Here is a 15,722-nt window from a genome sequence, read left to right on the forward strand (position 1 = left end):
AGAGAAATTTGTGCAGCTGATTAGAATCATTTAGGAAAATGTTCACAACATGCAGCGTGTTGATGCATAAAAACAACCGACTGTTTACCTCCGTCTGTCTGATCCGTCACACACACACACACACTCCCTCATCTCCAAGCCTTTCGTCGCCTAATGGCCGCTGGTTTGTGTCTGATGAGTAAAACTGGATCAGGAAGAAGTGAGCGAACGAGCAGAGCAGCAGGATGAAAGGCCGGCTGGAGAACGGCGTGGATATAAAGTTTTCTCAGAGAAACCCACCAGAGTGAGGCTACACCTGGACTTCTAGATGATGGAAAAGTGTTTTTAGCAGCTTTAAAGCATTAAAAGCAAAGTTTGGTCCGGAGGTGGGCGGTGGGCTCCTGCTCCACCTGGGAGGCGGCGTGTTGTTGCCAGGAAACTCCTGCAGAGAATCCACTTTCTCTGACGGGACAAAGTGGAATCACAGCGGGACGCTCCCTCTTTCCCATCCGTTTTCTCTGCTTTCTTTCACTCTTTCTGAGGCCTTTTGTTCCAACACACACTCAGTCAGGAGGGGTCTGAGTTCAGGCCTGCAGCACACACCTCCACACACTCGGTTTGACCTCTCACAATGGAGAAGGCATGCATTCATTAGGACTCCCCCAGAAACCCGGCTGGTCGGTTATTGTTGGTTAAGTCACCTTCACCTCCCCCTCCTTCATCTCTCCATCTTTCATCCTTTATTCCCAAACCGGAGCTGAACTAATCAGGTTACTCCCTGCGCTCCGGTGCAGGATGGGTTTCTACCAGCCAGATTTGAGGTTTGAATGGGTGTGAGGTTCTTCATCGTCCGCTCACCGCTCGTCTTTCTCTCCTTCCAGATCTCCGACCCACTCGGCCCGATGGGACCGCCGGCGCTCTGAGGAAGAGGAGAGCGGAGGACAAAAGGAGGCGGGGGGTTTGGAAGGACGGATTTGGTGGATTGGTTGGGGGTGCATGCTCCCCCTGCGGCCCGCCCCTCCTTCATCATCATCCTCCTTCCCGCTGCTCTCTGCTTCACCGTCAGGCAGACAAAAGGCCCAGAATGTGCAGTGAGGGCAGTGTGGGCTGGCTGAGGGGGGTCAGAGGTCACGGCGGGACTCTGCCCAGGACTAGAGTCTGGCTGCTGGTGCTGCTGCTCGCCGCCGCGGGCTGGACGCCGCCTGCGGCCCGCGCCGAGCTGGAGCTGGACATGCTGGGAGGACTGGTGCTGCTGGAGGCGGGCGGCGACGGCGAGGAGCTGGGCGGCGACCTGGAGGCCTCCATGCACTCCTCGCTGCTGCAGGACTTCCAGGAAGCGATGGACAGCCGGCGGGCCGCGGAGCCTGGCAGCGTGGCGGCGAGCCGGCAGGAAGCTGCCGCGTCCTCAGCTTTCCCAGACTCCTCGGCGGCGGTGGGCCGCGTTTTCCAGATCAAGGTGCCAAACAAGATGGAGGATGTTCACCTGGGAGACATCGTCAAGGTGAGTCGGCTCAAAGCAGCTTACAGAGCAGGAGGTTAAGCTGCTGATCCTGGACTCTGTGGTCGGTGGGTTGTCGGGTCGATTCCCAGTCAGACGGCCCGGAGAGGCAACACTCTAAAAATCTCACCAAGTCATTTTGGTTCTGCACAGACTCGACAGTTTTCCATGAGTGAAATAATCTGCCAGTGGAATTAGAACTTTTTCATTAATATTAAGGAATTTATCATTTAGAACAAAACTCTACATGTTGCTGAAATACTTGAGTTTCATCTTATTTCAAGTGAACTGAGATATTTGCACCAGAGAGTAGACCAGAATGACTTGGTAAGGTTTTGTGTTTTTGCAGTGCCTGATCAGCAGCTTGTCACCATCAGGCTGTGAATGAAGCTTTGGATCCTCTGGACTTGATAAACGCTGCACAGCGACAGACCACTGATGGTACGATGACCCATAACGATGAGTTCAGGGCTGCTGGGGGAGCTGCTCATAGAAGAACCTCTCAGGAGAGGAAGGCAGATCAATCAGAGTCCAAGAGGAGACTCTTTGTCTTGGCTGGTGGACCTGATGGACCTGATGGACCCAACGCTGGGTGGGTTCCTGTCGTCCATCAGCAGGTCCTGGAGGGAGAGGCTGCTGACCCTCTCCATCTTCCTGTGGGGGAACCATGAAGTTCCCGGACTTGAAGAGGTTCTTAGCCTTAGTTCTCCTTCAGTGATCAGTCCATTCAGAGCTGTGCTGATCTCCGTTCCTCTGAGGCAGAACCGGGCCGGTCCCTGGAACCGGTGGATGAAACTTCTCCACTCATGAACTTGGAGAATCATCCGTCTGAAAACCTGCCGCAGGAATCGGCGCTCTGTGGTCCTTCACAGGAATATTTCATCTGTAATCGCAGCTCATTTTCCAAAATAGCCGATTTTCTCTAATGAAATCTCAGAGGAGACATTAAGGTCCCGTCTCCTTCCTGTCCTCCGTCACCTGCAGCTGCAGCACAACCCCCCAGCTCTAATTGTCCTAACTCCTACCGTTGGTTTCCTCGGTTACCTCGTCTGTCCTGCTGTTCCCTTTTCATCACCCCACACACACACACACACACACACACACACACACACCAACCATCTTCCCTCCATCGCTGCTTTTATCTCTCCAGTCCCATCCCTCTCTCACTCTGTCACATCAGATCACATCAGTGTTATTGAACAGTAGCTTGCACTTTTAGCTGCTTTAATGAAGCTCACCACACACACACACACACACACACACACACACACACACACTCTCTCTCTCTCTCTGTGGGGAACGCTGTTTGTCTCAGAAAACGTCCCATCAGCAGCAGGCGGCTCTGAAAGTTTCTGCTTGGTTTTGTTGTCCTGCCACTCATCCTTCATTCCGGGGGGCGGGGGGTCGCTAAGCTAACCCTCTGCTGGGGGGGGCAGGCGGTGTGAGGGGGTTTGGAGAAGAGGAGGAGGAGAGGCTGGAGGCCCTTCAGGAAGGTCTCTGTGTGTTTGGGGAAAACATCCTGTTTGTCCTCTAATGGAAGGTTACAGGTTAGATTCCCCGTCCTGATGAGGAGAGCTGGGAGTTTGTTCTCCTTTTTATTTTTCCTTCCACACCCTCTTCCCCCCCCTCCTCTTCCTCAGCTTTTATTGCTCGTCCTGCACCCTCCCTCTGAACCTCTTCCTTCCCCCCCAGTTGTTCTGGAAGGTCGGCGGTGCCGAGGGTTTCAGAGGAAAAGGCCAAATCAATTTCTCAGCTAAGTGTTGCTCTCAGACCAACCTGGGGGGCGGGGTCCGCCTGCAGGACGCCCGTCCCGCCTGCATCCTCACCCTCCGCTGACAGTGAATGCATCGCCGTTCATCCGGAGCTTTCCTGTTCATCACCTACAGCTTCCATCAGGTTTCAGATACAAAACATCAAACTGCTTTTGTACGATCGTTCCTGCTACTAGTTTAATGTGACCGCAGTCAGACTTCTGCTCTGTTTACGGCAGTAAAGATGGCCGCTGCAGCGCTCTGTTTGCGACAGTAATTCAGCTGGAGTGTATTTGGTGGTGTCAGAGTAAAGGGAATCCGACAGTCTGTGGTTTCAGTGGGATTAAACTTGGAAGCCTATAGCCCTGCTGTTAGCTTAGCAACCCTGTTGTTAGCTTAGCAACCCTGTTGTTAGCTTAGCAGCCCTGCTGTTAGCTTAGCAGACTGCAACTCTTTTTATCAGGTGGTCAGGAGAAACATTTCATGGTCGGGATGGGTTTGGTTCTGATCCAAACTTCAAACCTTTTCCTCTCATTAAGTTCAGATTTCCTGAGAAACAGAACCACGATCTGGTCTGAGATGTTCTGTTGAACCTTTAAACGCTGCAGAGGAAGCTGGTCCTCCTCATCCCGGCGGTCCAGTTGAGTTCCAGGGAACCGGTTCTGAAACAGTCAGTGTTTTTATATTTTGCATTTTATTTTACATTTCACACCTGGACCTAAAAACGTTCACCAGGATTTAACTAGGACCCTCAGAAGCCACTAAAACCTGCTCAGTTCATCAGTGTTTTTCCATCTCCAATTTTCTGTTTTGTTTTTCTTGTTTCTGTGAACATTTTCCCCCCTGCTGGGATCTCACTGCGGTTCCTCCAGAACCCGTCGCTCGGTTCTCCGGGTCTTTAATTGTCGTCTCTCTGCTGCTCTGCATCTCAAGCCGTCGTGTTTTTCCAGCGAAGCTCCGCAGCCTGACTGGCAGGACGGGAGCGGAAAACTGGAGAACTGGGAGGAGATAAAACCCAGCAGAACATATGAGTCAGCCGGGCCGGGCCGGGCCGGGCCGGGCCGGGCATTGCAGCACGCTGCCATGAGGTTACTGCCGCCGCAGCGCTGGCGGCCATGTTGCTATATAATTAAACATACAGCAGCAGATGGACTCACATGTTCCTGATTATTTTCTTCCACAGTCATTCATGATTCAGCTGGATGTGCTGGTTCTGGAAACCATTACTGGTTCTGGTTCTGGTCTCTGATGTGCATCATACGGTCCTGATCAGGGCTGCAGGTTTATCCTGCTGGTGTTTCCCTCTGGAACCACAGAGATGCACGTTTGGTTCTGATCCAATGGGAGGAGGTTCTACAGAACCACGTTTGGTTCTGATCCAACTGGAGGAGGTTCTACAGAACCACGTTTGGTTCTGATCCAATGGGAGGAGGTTCTACAGAACCACATTTGGTTCTGATCCAAAGGAGGAGGTTCTACAGAACCACGTTTGGTGGTTATAGAATCTGGACTGATTGTAGAAATCGTTCAGGGATAATAATTCCTCCCATCAGAGCAGGAGGAAGTGTTGCCATGACGATGAGGTGAGTCCAACTAGGTGGTCCACTATCGGTTTTGCTCAGCTCTCAGAAGGTCCCACCAGAGCCCTTCAGTCAGTGTGAGGTCTGGACTTTGACTAGGCCACAGCAGTACCTGGAGTTTTTCGATCTGCTGCTGCGTTTAGGATCATGGTTCTGTTGGTGAAACTGGATCAAACAGTTCCAAACTGGAACTTTGAACTCGGTGAAGATCGCGTCCGGCTCGGTCTTCCCGGGAATTCAGAACCAAAATGAGTCCAAATGTTTTCCTTCAACATTTGCTGAATTAATCCTCTTCATTTTTGGAGCTTCCTCTTTGTTTTGGTGCTTCATGAGAACCTTCCAGAACCGGCTGCTTGATGACGTCACAACGTCCCGTCATTCCAAAATGGAGACCGACAAACGGTGGATTTGTTTTATCATTTTATATTTGAAAATTGATTTTGGGACTTTTTATGTTGATTCTGAATCGCAGAAAATGAGAATTGGGGATAATTTTTGTGTCTCACCCCTAATGTAAATGTTCCTGTTCTGACCCGGTTCGGGTCGTCATGCGAACCGGTCTGTAAACTCTGAGGCTTTTTGGGTGTGAACTGTCCCAGCCGCGCTCTGATTGGACCGTTGGAGTCTGACCCTTCTTCCTCTTCCTCAGGCTGCCTTCGCCCTCACATCTTCACCACTTCAGCTTCTCGTCTCTCATTATCCCCATCACTGTGTTTAAGATTTAATGGTTGGTGTTGGAGCTGCAGCTCGTTAGCTGGATAAAGATAGCATCTGTTTTATTCCGCTGCAAACGCAGCGAGCCTGCGAGGCAGCGCTCAGGGAAAAGTCTGCCATCTCTCCGCTTCCCAGCAGAAATCACGACATCGGATCAGTTTGGATCTGACCGGGATCTGACCGGGATCTGACCCAAAGCTGCGTCTTTAATCCCGAATCATGATCATTATTGTTGTTAATATTATTATCATTGTTATTATTTGGGGTTCTTGCTCCCAGATTTGCTGTCGGCCACCGTAGCTTATTGTTCTGTTTATGGTTTATGACTAACGCTAAACATTCACAGTCATAAATCAAAACATGCGGATAGAAAAGTAAAATTTCTCCTGGTGAAGAAAATAGTTTTTACTTGATCCTCCATTCATTTCTCCAGACAGAACCGCCGGTCCCGTTTGGACCTCCATTACTCATCCTGTCCATCAGAACCATCATTCAGAACTTAAACCTGGACTTTCACCGACCCAGTTATGATTCCACTCCCATTTTTTCCCCAATCCCAGTTTAACGAGCATTTTGAGCAGGCCACACGCCAACAACGTCACCGATCAAATTTTGGATATTTTAATTAGGATGAAACAACTGAGTGCAGAATTAATATTTAATTTTTATGTTTGCCTTTTTGATGACTTTATATTTGCTGTTTATTGCTAATAGTGCCAGATTTTCTGTAAATTAAATTTTTTAAAGCTGAAAAACACGATGTGCCGCCGGATCACTGACTCACCTGCTACCTGCTGCATTTGGATTTATTAACCAGAATAACATCATTGAAACGTGATTTTTGTATTTACTGGTGGTTCGGTTGGGATCTGGATCGACTCCCAGTTTGGGATGTTTCTGTCATCATGGAGGGTTTCTGTCCGGGTTCTCCTGGTTTGTTTCCCAGTGAGTCAGAACCAGCAGCTCTCCACAGATCCACCGCTGGATGATCCCGGGAAAAGCAACGTTTAATCAGCCAGAGGAGAGAGGGAAGCGAAGCGGGAAGAATGAGGAGGGAAACGAGAACGATATCTCTAGGAGAGATATGAGGAGGAGGCCGGCGGCGGAAGAAAGCGGCTCGCTGTCGCAGGAGCGGAGCAGGGCGCGAAGAAAGGAGGCCATTGTTGGGCCCGGCTCGGCAGATAAGCCTCATATTTAGGAGGGAGGACGAGGAGGATGAAGAGGAGCTGCAGCAGCCAACAGGGAGGGAGCTGGCAGGCGGGAGGCAGAGGGACGTCCAGTGGAAAATGTGATGGATGGAGGGATGGAGGAGGTGAAGAGCTGCAGGCCAGAGTGGCCCGCAGCCAGGTGGATGTTTACAGGAGCGTTTCCATCTCTGGGCTCATTTTCTGCCCTTAAAAATTAATTTGTGGCTGAAATCCACAGCAGGAACTTTCCCACTGTGGGAGCAGAACCTGCAGCCGGATCAGAACACGGACCGAACTGGCCAATCAGGGCTCAGCTCACCACCACCACCTTCTGCTGTTCCTTCATGATTTCCGTTTTGTTTACACTGAAGGAATAAACGGGCAGAACCAGAACTCCTCCGGGTCGGGTCCAAACAGAGGACAGCGGTGCCGACTGAGCTGTTCTGGAGCCGGACGGAAAATTCTCCGAGCCGCAGCCGGTTCCAGGAAAACGGGCTGTTACTATTAATGGATCTATTCTGGGAGCGGCGGTACATGAGGAAGACATTACGGATCGCAACTTTCATGTCTTCAGACAGGCAGCTGCGCATGCGCCGCACTTCAGCCGTCCACAGACACGCGGAAGCAGCGGCCATTAAAATATGATGATGGAGACGGAGAGGCTGTAAATCCGAGCAGAACTCCCCGCTTAACGGGCTCGGCCCGCAGCCAGCCGGGTGGTTCTGGTTCCAGCTGAGACCCAAACAGGAGAGGACACGGAGGCTAAAATAACACGGAGCAGGTCAGGGGGTTCGGCTGGAGGACCCGGACAAAACCCAACACGGACCGGACATGCAGAGCCCAGGGTGGGACTCGAACCCACGACCCGCCTGCTGCTAGGCAACAGAGGCAGCCAATAATATTCAGGCTTTTCTAAATACTGAAGCTGCTTTTATGATTCAGATTATAAAAACAAATATTAAACTAAATAAATGTATTAAAATTTAACTTGAACTTTCTGCATCATAAAATGAATCAAATCATTAGATTGTAATAACATTTTGTATTTTAATTACTATTAATTTTATGTTAGCCACTTTGGCTCCGCCCACCTGGCTGGTTTCCGAAACCAGGTCACGTGACCTGCGCCCTCATCATTAAACGCCCTCAGGACACCCGCCCCCTGGTGGCGGAGGTCTGTAACTCCGTGTGAACAGCATTTATTCATCTGTCTACATTTTTCTAAATGGACCAAACTGAAAACTAATTATTGGTTGATTCACTTCCACATTGATGAGTTTTCAGTTTAGATTGACTTATTAAACATCTGCTGAGCGGTCAGAGCCAATCAGAGGCCGCCTCTGGCCTCCAGCTCACTGATTGGTTAAAGGGATTCTGCAGTGAAATCCTCTGAAACAGTGAGGTATGTAGCCGTTTTAATGCAGCATCCAGTCTGACTTTAATGTTTTTACCCTCATATAAAGCTGTCAGGTTAAACTTTACGATGATGAGCTCACCGTGCGACCCCTGACCCCGCCCATCAGGAGGCGGCCGTGCAGAGAGGAATCCGCCTGATGCGATAACGTCTCTCTGCGTTTCACGCCTGTTGCTCCTGGAGCCGGTTGGTTTTTTGGCCAGCCTGCTGCACGGCGGCGGCTGCCGGCGGCTTCCTGACTGCTGATAGTCACGGCGGCTCACAGCAGCAGATGATGAAAGGAGCTGCAGCTCTGATGAGATTATCACTCGTTTCCTTTTAATGAAGCCTTTTAAGTTGGGGCCAAACAGATGTGGCTGCTCCGCCTGCCGTTCATTCTTCAAACCCAACATTAGCATCCATCATGGAGAGCGAGTTCCTCGGCAGTATCGCTCCTGAACGAGGCGTTTAGCTGCATCTGAATAAATTCACTCCGCTTGCCGCCACCGTAGCAGCTTTCCAGACACTGGTTCTGATCCGTTTCTTCCTGGTCCGTCCTGCAGGAAGCTGGTTTGTCTCGGCTGACAGCCTGGGGGGCCGAACATCAGACTCCTCTGAAGCTTTACACTGGAAACGACTGGAAACTTTTTCTAAACGCCTTCTGAGAGAGGAGGAGGAAAGATGAAGGTTTCTGCTGGGAGTTGAAAGGGTTCATGCACGACTCCAGACGAGCATTTATCACTGGTTTCACTGGTTTTACTGGGTCATTTCCACAACTATTTCACATGTTGCAACAGAAACAAAACTGCAGAGGAAGTGGAAAGCGTAAAGTTGAGTTGCACAATATTTGTTTTATTTTGATTCCAACAGGAAAAGTTTAGTGGATTTCCTGTTTCAGCAGCCTGCAGACGTACCTGAGCCACAGGTGGGTTTGGTCCGTTTCCCACAGTCAGAGGTTCTTGCACATTTCTGTCCACTGGCAGTGATGCATTTTTCTTGTTGAACTGGAGCCAATCAGAGGAGAGGGTCTGCTCCTTCTCTCATTTGATTGGCTCTGAGCTCGACGTCGTTTTATTAGTCAGAGTGAAAACGTCCCTCCTTCAGGTCCGAGTCGAATGAGAAATATTTTCTAAGAAAAATTCTGGCTGACACAAAATGTTGACCTTTGACCTTTGACTCTGTAAGAATGGTTCTTGGTTCATCGGCTCATCCACTGACCCGTTAGTGACATTATGCAGATTTTTAATTTAACTATGTAAGATTATTTTAGACAATATTTGAAATACATGAGAAAATGGAGACGAGCAAATCATTCAGTTCCTTTTTAATGATTCAGTTCTTTTCTAAAATAAGAAAATAAACATTTTATCATTCCTTGGTAATTTAGTTCTAAATTCAGCTTGTTGAAACTGTTTGTGTCCCGTTTCTGTGGTGGTGATGAAATCTGTGTTGCTCTGGTTTCGCGTCTCTGTGGTTTAAAACCAGCAGGCGGGGCAGAGGGCGGGGCAACAGAAGGCAGAGGGCGGGGCAGCAAAGGGCGGGGCAACAGAAGGCAGAGGGCGGGGCAACATAAGGCAGAGGGCGGGGCAGCAAAGGGCGGGGCAACAGAAGGCAGAGGGCGGGGCAACAGAAGGCAGAAGTCGGGGCAGCGTCCTGATCAGAAGACATGGACGCCTGTCTCGTGTCAGAGGACCTGCTGTCTCCTGGACACAGAGACGAGGACATGAGAACCTGGAGCTCCGTCTCTCTGTTTGCTTCTCGTGAGCTTGGTGCAGCCGTAATGATGCATCCTGGGAGCAGCTCGCTGCATAATTTATTAACTGGGATTTATTAGCCGCAGAATTAATTTGTGGCTGGGGGGAGGGAGAGACTCACTCTTGTTTCTGAGTTTATCTTTGCGCTGGCATTGTCCCTCCCCGGTGATCCATTTCTCTTCATCAGCCCCCCACCAGCCTCATAATTGACCGACTTATTTTAATTTTAGCCGCGTTTAAATAACGATTCAGCTCTGCGTTTGTGTTTGCATGTGAGGAAGAGGAAGAAGAGGAGGGTGAGCAGGATTTATTGTTCAGCTCCAGCAGGAACCTGAATCCAAACGCTGCCTTATTCAGCCTCTGCAGCAGCTGACTGGTAGAAATACAGCAGATAGAATCAGGCATGGAAGCAAACTGTTAATGGTTTATTAGTTTAGTGTTGTAATTTGGCCACCGTCCAGAAGAGGGCGCCTCTGGGTCCTCAAGCTCAGCCAGTTGATATAGAAACAAAGATGGCAGCACTACACCAGAATGTGAAGGAGAAACGGTCCAAACAAAGTCCAGTGTGGGATGCAAGATGCATTTATGTGGTTCTATTCGAAATATAAACAGTGGATGTAATTCAGCTGACTGAAGAAATTGTTCAGATCTGTTTCTTTGTTTTTTTTTAATTCACCACATTCTGACTAATTTTGATTGGTATGATATGGAAAGATGGCCAACCCTCTTGATAAAAGAAAACCCAGGATTTCAAAGGCAACATGATGTAAAATCATCTTCTTTGAACTTTCCATCGTGTCATTCTGTCAAACAAACATGGAGTGTTGCTTTGATTCTTTCATGCATGTTTGAGAAATCCTGTAATCTCCATGGCAACCGTTCAGCTGTGCAAATCCCCTGGGTGGACCTAGCCCTGCCCTCGAGGCGCAGCTTCTAACCCACTCAGCTCCTTCAGACTAGCCAGCAGCAATTAGCAAACAGCTGGTGGAACTGTTGAGCTCGTTATAGGAGCTGCTGCTCAGAGCAGTGATGGTAAAAACGTTAAAGGGTTAATAGAGGAGCCATGTTGGGACGACTTCCTGGAGGTGGAGCTTCAGGAAGAGCAGGAGCTTCTTAAAGAGACAGAGGCCCAAAAAAGGGCTGTTTATCAGTTAATTATTAGTCGACTTTACATTAACTCATTGATAACTTGTGTTCCTAATCCAAGTTGCCATGGTAACCAAATTGTAAATCTCCCGCCTTTATAACTGTTTCCCACCAGTGATTCCCAAATGTTTAAAATCCTGGATCGGCGGCTCATTCCTGCTCTCTGGTTTGTCTCCAGGTGACGGAGGTGGGGAAGGACTCGCTGCCCGCCTGGTTGCACTGGGATGGTGGCAGCAGCGTCCTGCGGGGGCTCCCTCTGGAGGAGGACAAAGGAGTCCACTACATCTCTGTGACCATCTCCAACCACACTTCCTCTTCCTCAGAGGAGTTTTCCATCGAAGTTCACCCGGACGACCACTTTGACAGCGACCCGTCGGTGCCGCTGTCCGGCCCGGCGGCAGCTGAGGATCCCGTCCAGCCCTTTGTGTGTAGCAACGAGGAGCCGGTCACGGTGCTGACGGTGATTCTGGACGCCGATCTGACAAAGATGAGCTCGGCGCAGCGGGTGGAGCTGCTGGACAGGATGAGGAGCTTCTCAGGCGTGGAGCTGCAGGGCATGAAGATGCTGCCAGTGGTCAACAACCGGCTGTTCGACATGTCGGCCTTCATGGCCGGGCCAGGAAACGCCAAGAAGGTCAGCAGATAAACATGGTTGGCTGTAAGCTAACAAAGAGACGTAAAGTTAAACTTCTATTAATAATTTCTCCTGGTTTCTGTGCATAATTAATATGTTTAGCGTTTATTCTTCTTCTCTTGACATTCAGAGGTTCAGTCACATCAACCTCTGAGCTTCAGGCTGTTGATGTTCTCCTGTTAGCTAACGACGCTAACAGGAGGACATCCTGTTAGCGTCGTTAGCTAACAGGATGGCAGCTTCTCCTGTTAGCTAACGATGCTAACAGGAGGACATCCTGTTAGCGTCGTTAGCTAACAGAATGGCAGCTTCTCCTGTTAGCTAACGACGCTAACAGGAGAACAATCTTCTCCTCCCAGCCTTCAGTTTGCTGCTTCCATCTCAGACAGTTTTCGTCTGGATATTTTCACATCTTCAGCTGGTCAGATCATCGTCTGACAACAAGCCAGAACAAAACAGCTCCTTTACTTTCTGAAACATCTTAGTAAATAATTCACATGCATCTGTTCTCCCCACACAAACATAAAAAATGTGATTTGTCACCACAACAACTCAAGCTGCCATATCTGCAAAACGCCATTTTTCCCGAGTGTAAGTGAGTGAAACTCCACAGGATTTATCTTTCAGGTCATAAAAGACTTGAGTTCCTCAGCAGGCCTTAAACTCAGCCTAATATTTTACACAGAGCTTCTCCCGGGTTCAGGAGCTGCTGCAGAAATCAAACTGCAAAAATAAACAGAGTCCTCACATCAGCCATCAGAGCTGCATATAATGTTACAGAATGGCCAGCTGCTGTTTTTCTCCTCTTTAACAATCGAATCATTCGCTGAATCGTACAGAAACCCAGTGGCTTCATCGGTGTGTTTGTTTCTCAGGTGGTGGAGAATGGAGCTCTTCTGTCATGGAAGCTGGGCTGCTTCCTGGACCGGACCACCGTTCCAGATATCAACAGTGTCCAGGGTCCAGCTAAAGATGGATCCATGTCTGCCAGGCTAGGTTACCCCGTGGTGGGATGGCACATCGCCAACAAGAAGCCACAAATCCCAAAGCGAGTGAGACGGCAGCTGAACAACACTCCGACGCCCGTATTGGCTGTTCTTCCTCCAACCACGGCGGCTGAACCTCCGGTCAGGATCGTCCCAACCCTCTCCTCTCCCTCCATCGCTGCATCCACAGAAAGTTCTGCCCCTCCAGTTCGGGGTCCTGTGCCTCTGCCAGGGAAGCCTACAATCAGAATCCGTGACCCCATCGCCCATACCCCGACCCTGGGCCCACCTCAGCCAACCAAGGTCGTTGTGACCACCAGCACCGTTTCCATTCAGCCATCCATGTCCAGGAAGATCCCTGTAGAGCCCACCGCCACGCCCACCATCCCACCCAAAAAACCACCCAGGAAACCACCCAGCACCACCCCAAAGACCCCCTCACCCAAGGCCCCCACAGCCAGCACACCGTCACCTGGCGTCATCGACGACCCAAACAACAAGAAGCCGGTGCTGAGGAACCCCATTGACCAGGTTGTTGCACTGGTGGGAACGTATTTCGAGGTTAAAATCCCTTCTGATACCTTCTTCGACAAAGAGGACGGAACCACAGACAAGCTCCGCCTGTCTCTGAAACAGAACCACAAGGATGTGGTTGGAGAGGAGTCCTGGATCCAGTTCAACACCACCAGCCAGCTGCTGTACGGCCTGCCGGATGTTCAGCACCTCGGGAAGCACGAGTACTTTATGCAGGCAACCGACAAAGGAGGCCGCAACGCCATCGACGCGTTTGAAGTCAAAGTAAACCGCTGGCCTGCCAATGACAAAACGCCGGTCATTTTCACGGCCCGCTTTGAAGGAGAGCCACGGTTAATCACCAACAACATCCACAAGAAGATCCTGCTGGTCAAGAAGCTGGCGTACGTTCTGGGCGACCGCAACAGCAGCACAGTGAGCCTAAGGAACATCAGCAAAGGCTCCATCGTGGTGGAATGGACGAACACCAGCTTGCCGCAGCATCTGTGTCCCAAGGAGCAGCTCAGGAACATGAGCCGGACGCTCGGAGACGCCGACGGGAGACCCACACAGAAGTTCAGGAACTACATGGGGCCGGACTTCAGTCCGCTGGAGGTGAAGGTGCGAGGCAGAGCCAGCTGCCGGATGTACTCCTTCATCCCGCCAGCAGAGGTCGACATCCCAGAACCTTCCACGGTCACTCCAGGCCTGGGGTCGAGCCGCCACAGCACTGATGACGTCTACCTTCACACAGTGATCCCTGCTGTGGTGGTGGCGGCCATTCTGCTCATCGCAGGGATCATCGCCATGATCTGCTACAGGAAGAAGCGGCGGGGCAAGCTGACCATCGAGGATCAAGCCACCTTCATCAAAAAGGGCGTGCCTATCATCTTCGCCGATGAGCTGGACGACTCCAAGCCGCCCCCCTCCTCCAGCATGCCGCTGATTCTCCAGGAAGAGAAGCCGCCGCTGCCGCCCCCCGAGTACCCCAACATGGCCAGCCCAGAGACCACGCCCCTCAACCAGGAGATGCTGGGGGAGTACACCGCCCTGCGGGATGAAGACCCCAACGCACCCCCCTACCAGCCGCCTCCTCCCTTCACGGCTCCCCAGGAGGGGAAGGGCTCCCGTCCAAAGAACATGACCCCGTACAGGTCGCCGCCCCCCTACGTGCCGCCATAAGGCCCGGCTGCCCTCCCCTCACGGCGGAGGGAGGCTCCAGGAACTGCGCTGGTTTCTGCTGTTTCTGTCTGGACTTTTACAGGAAGTGATGTCAAGAGGTGCTAAAGTTCCAAAACAACGGAGGCGACGGTCTGGGTGGGGTCTGGAACGGCTTTGAGGTACTACTGGTTCTGTGGTAGCCGCCGCGCTCTGATCCCAGCGGGCCGCTGACCCGACCCAGAGGAGACCACCGGGAGACCTGCTCTCCCTCTCAGCATTTCAGCTTTTTCTACATTTGAGAACTGGATTTGACTTTTCTTCTTTTTCCCCGATAACTTTTATTTTTCACTGGACTGAAGCGTTGCCTAACAGCCGTTGTGTCCTGCTAGCGTCACCAGACACACACACGTCTTCTGAAACATCGGATCCTCGTCCCAACCCCAAGCTCTCCGATCGAAGGGAAGCCCAGGTGTGTGTGTGTGTGTGTGCGTGCGTGTGTGTGTGTGTGAGAATGAGTGTGTGTGTGTTTATTGGGATTCATAACGGTTTGCCTTTTAACTCGGTTTGTCTGTTTTTATTCTTATTCACAAAGTCTAGCTGAGAATAACAAGGTAGAGATGAATAATCGTTTGTTTTGTTGGTTTTAAGTTCACTGTTCGTCTGGAAGACTTTTTATTTGGTGGAGCGAAGTGGGAGAGAAAGAATTATCTTCCAAAATATTAACAGGTGATTTTTTTTATTCCTGTTTTTCTACAAGACAAATCAGACACAACTTTCAGTCCGGTCCTCTGAGACGAGAGAAACCAGGCAGTAAGATCAACGACGGGAATCCTGTGGGAACCGGTTTGAGCCAGTTTGAACCGATGGGAAGCGGTTTGAACCGATGGGAAGCGGTTTGAACCGGTTTCCAATGGAAAGCAATTTCCAGTGGAAATCGGTTCCAATAATCGACCATCCAAACAATTTGGATATCAAAAAACCCAGACGTGTGACAGAGAACGGATTTAAATGTTTTATTTCTCCGGTCCCGGTCAGACGCTCCATGGTCGGTATTTAAATAATCCAGTTTGGACAGAAGGCCGTCCACATCCCGCCCGATGGGTTACAGGCGGTAACCAGAGCAACCGACAGTGACTCAGAAACAGAACCGACCTCATGGTGAGGAGGTCGGGTTTACCTGCTCTGATGTCACATCCTGCAGCCAGTCAGCTTCACCCTGACTCCGGTGTGTCCCTGACGGCTCCATCAGGCCCCGGTCATCCACTGGGCATGTTCTGTGTCTGCTGACCCACTGTCAGAAGCTCTGGTAGCTGCCTGATGACCCTGGTGGCGCCCCCTGGTGTTCAGGCTGCATGTAGAGCAGGTGTATCACCTGTACTGGTTTTCCACAGGATTCCAGCTCCGCCTCTTTTCTGTCCGGTAAAAC

At 50.6% G+C, this 15,722-nt stretch overlaps 1 protein-coding gene across 1 annotated transcript in view; it reads left to right on the plus strand.

The window, feature by feature from the left end:
- The window catches only part of dag1 (dystroglycan 1), a 33,920-nt gene extending 18,492 nt beyond the window's left edge, over nucleotides 1-15,428 (plus strand). The window contains exons 2-4 of the mRNA XM_015017988.1: nucleotides 861-1,480; nucleotides 11,181-11,636; nucleotides 12,512-15,428. Coding sequence (XP_014873474.1) covers nucleotides 1,064-1,480; nucleotides 11,181-11,636; nucleotides 12,512-14,317 — 2,679 coding nt within the window. The 5' untranslated portion in view covers nucleotides 861-1,063 and the 3' untranslated portion in view covers nucleotides 14,318-15,428. The remainder of the gene's footprint in view (nucleotides 1-860; nucleotides 1,481-11,180; nucleotides 11,637-12,511) is intronic.
- Nucleotides 15,429-15,722: the final 294 nt, after the last annotated feature.

This window comes from Poecilia latipinna, unplaced genomic scaffold (assembly GCF_001443285.1).
Source record: "Poecilia latipinna isolate Pla-1442-1.1 unplaced genomic scaffold, P_latipinna-1.0 Scaffold2215, whole genome shotgun sequence".
Classification (NCBI taxonomy): Eukaryota; Metazoa; Chordata; class Actinopteri; order Cyprinodontiformes; family Poeciliidae; genus Poecilia; species Poecilia latipinna.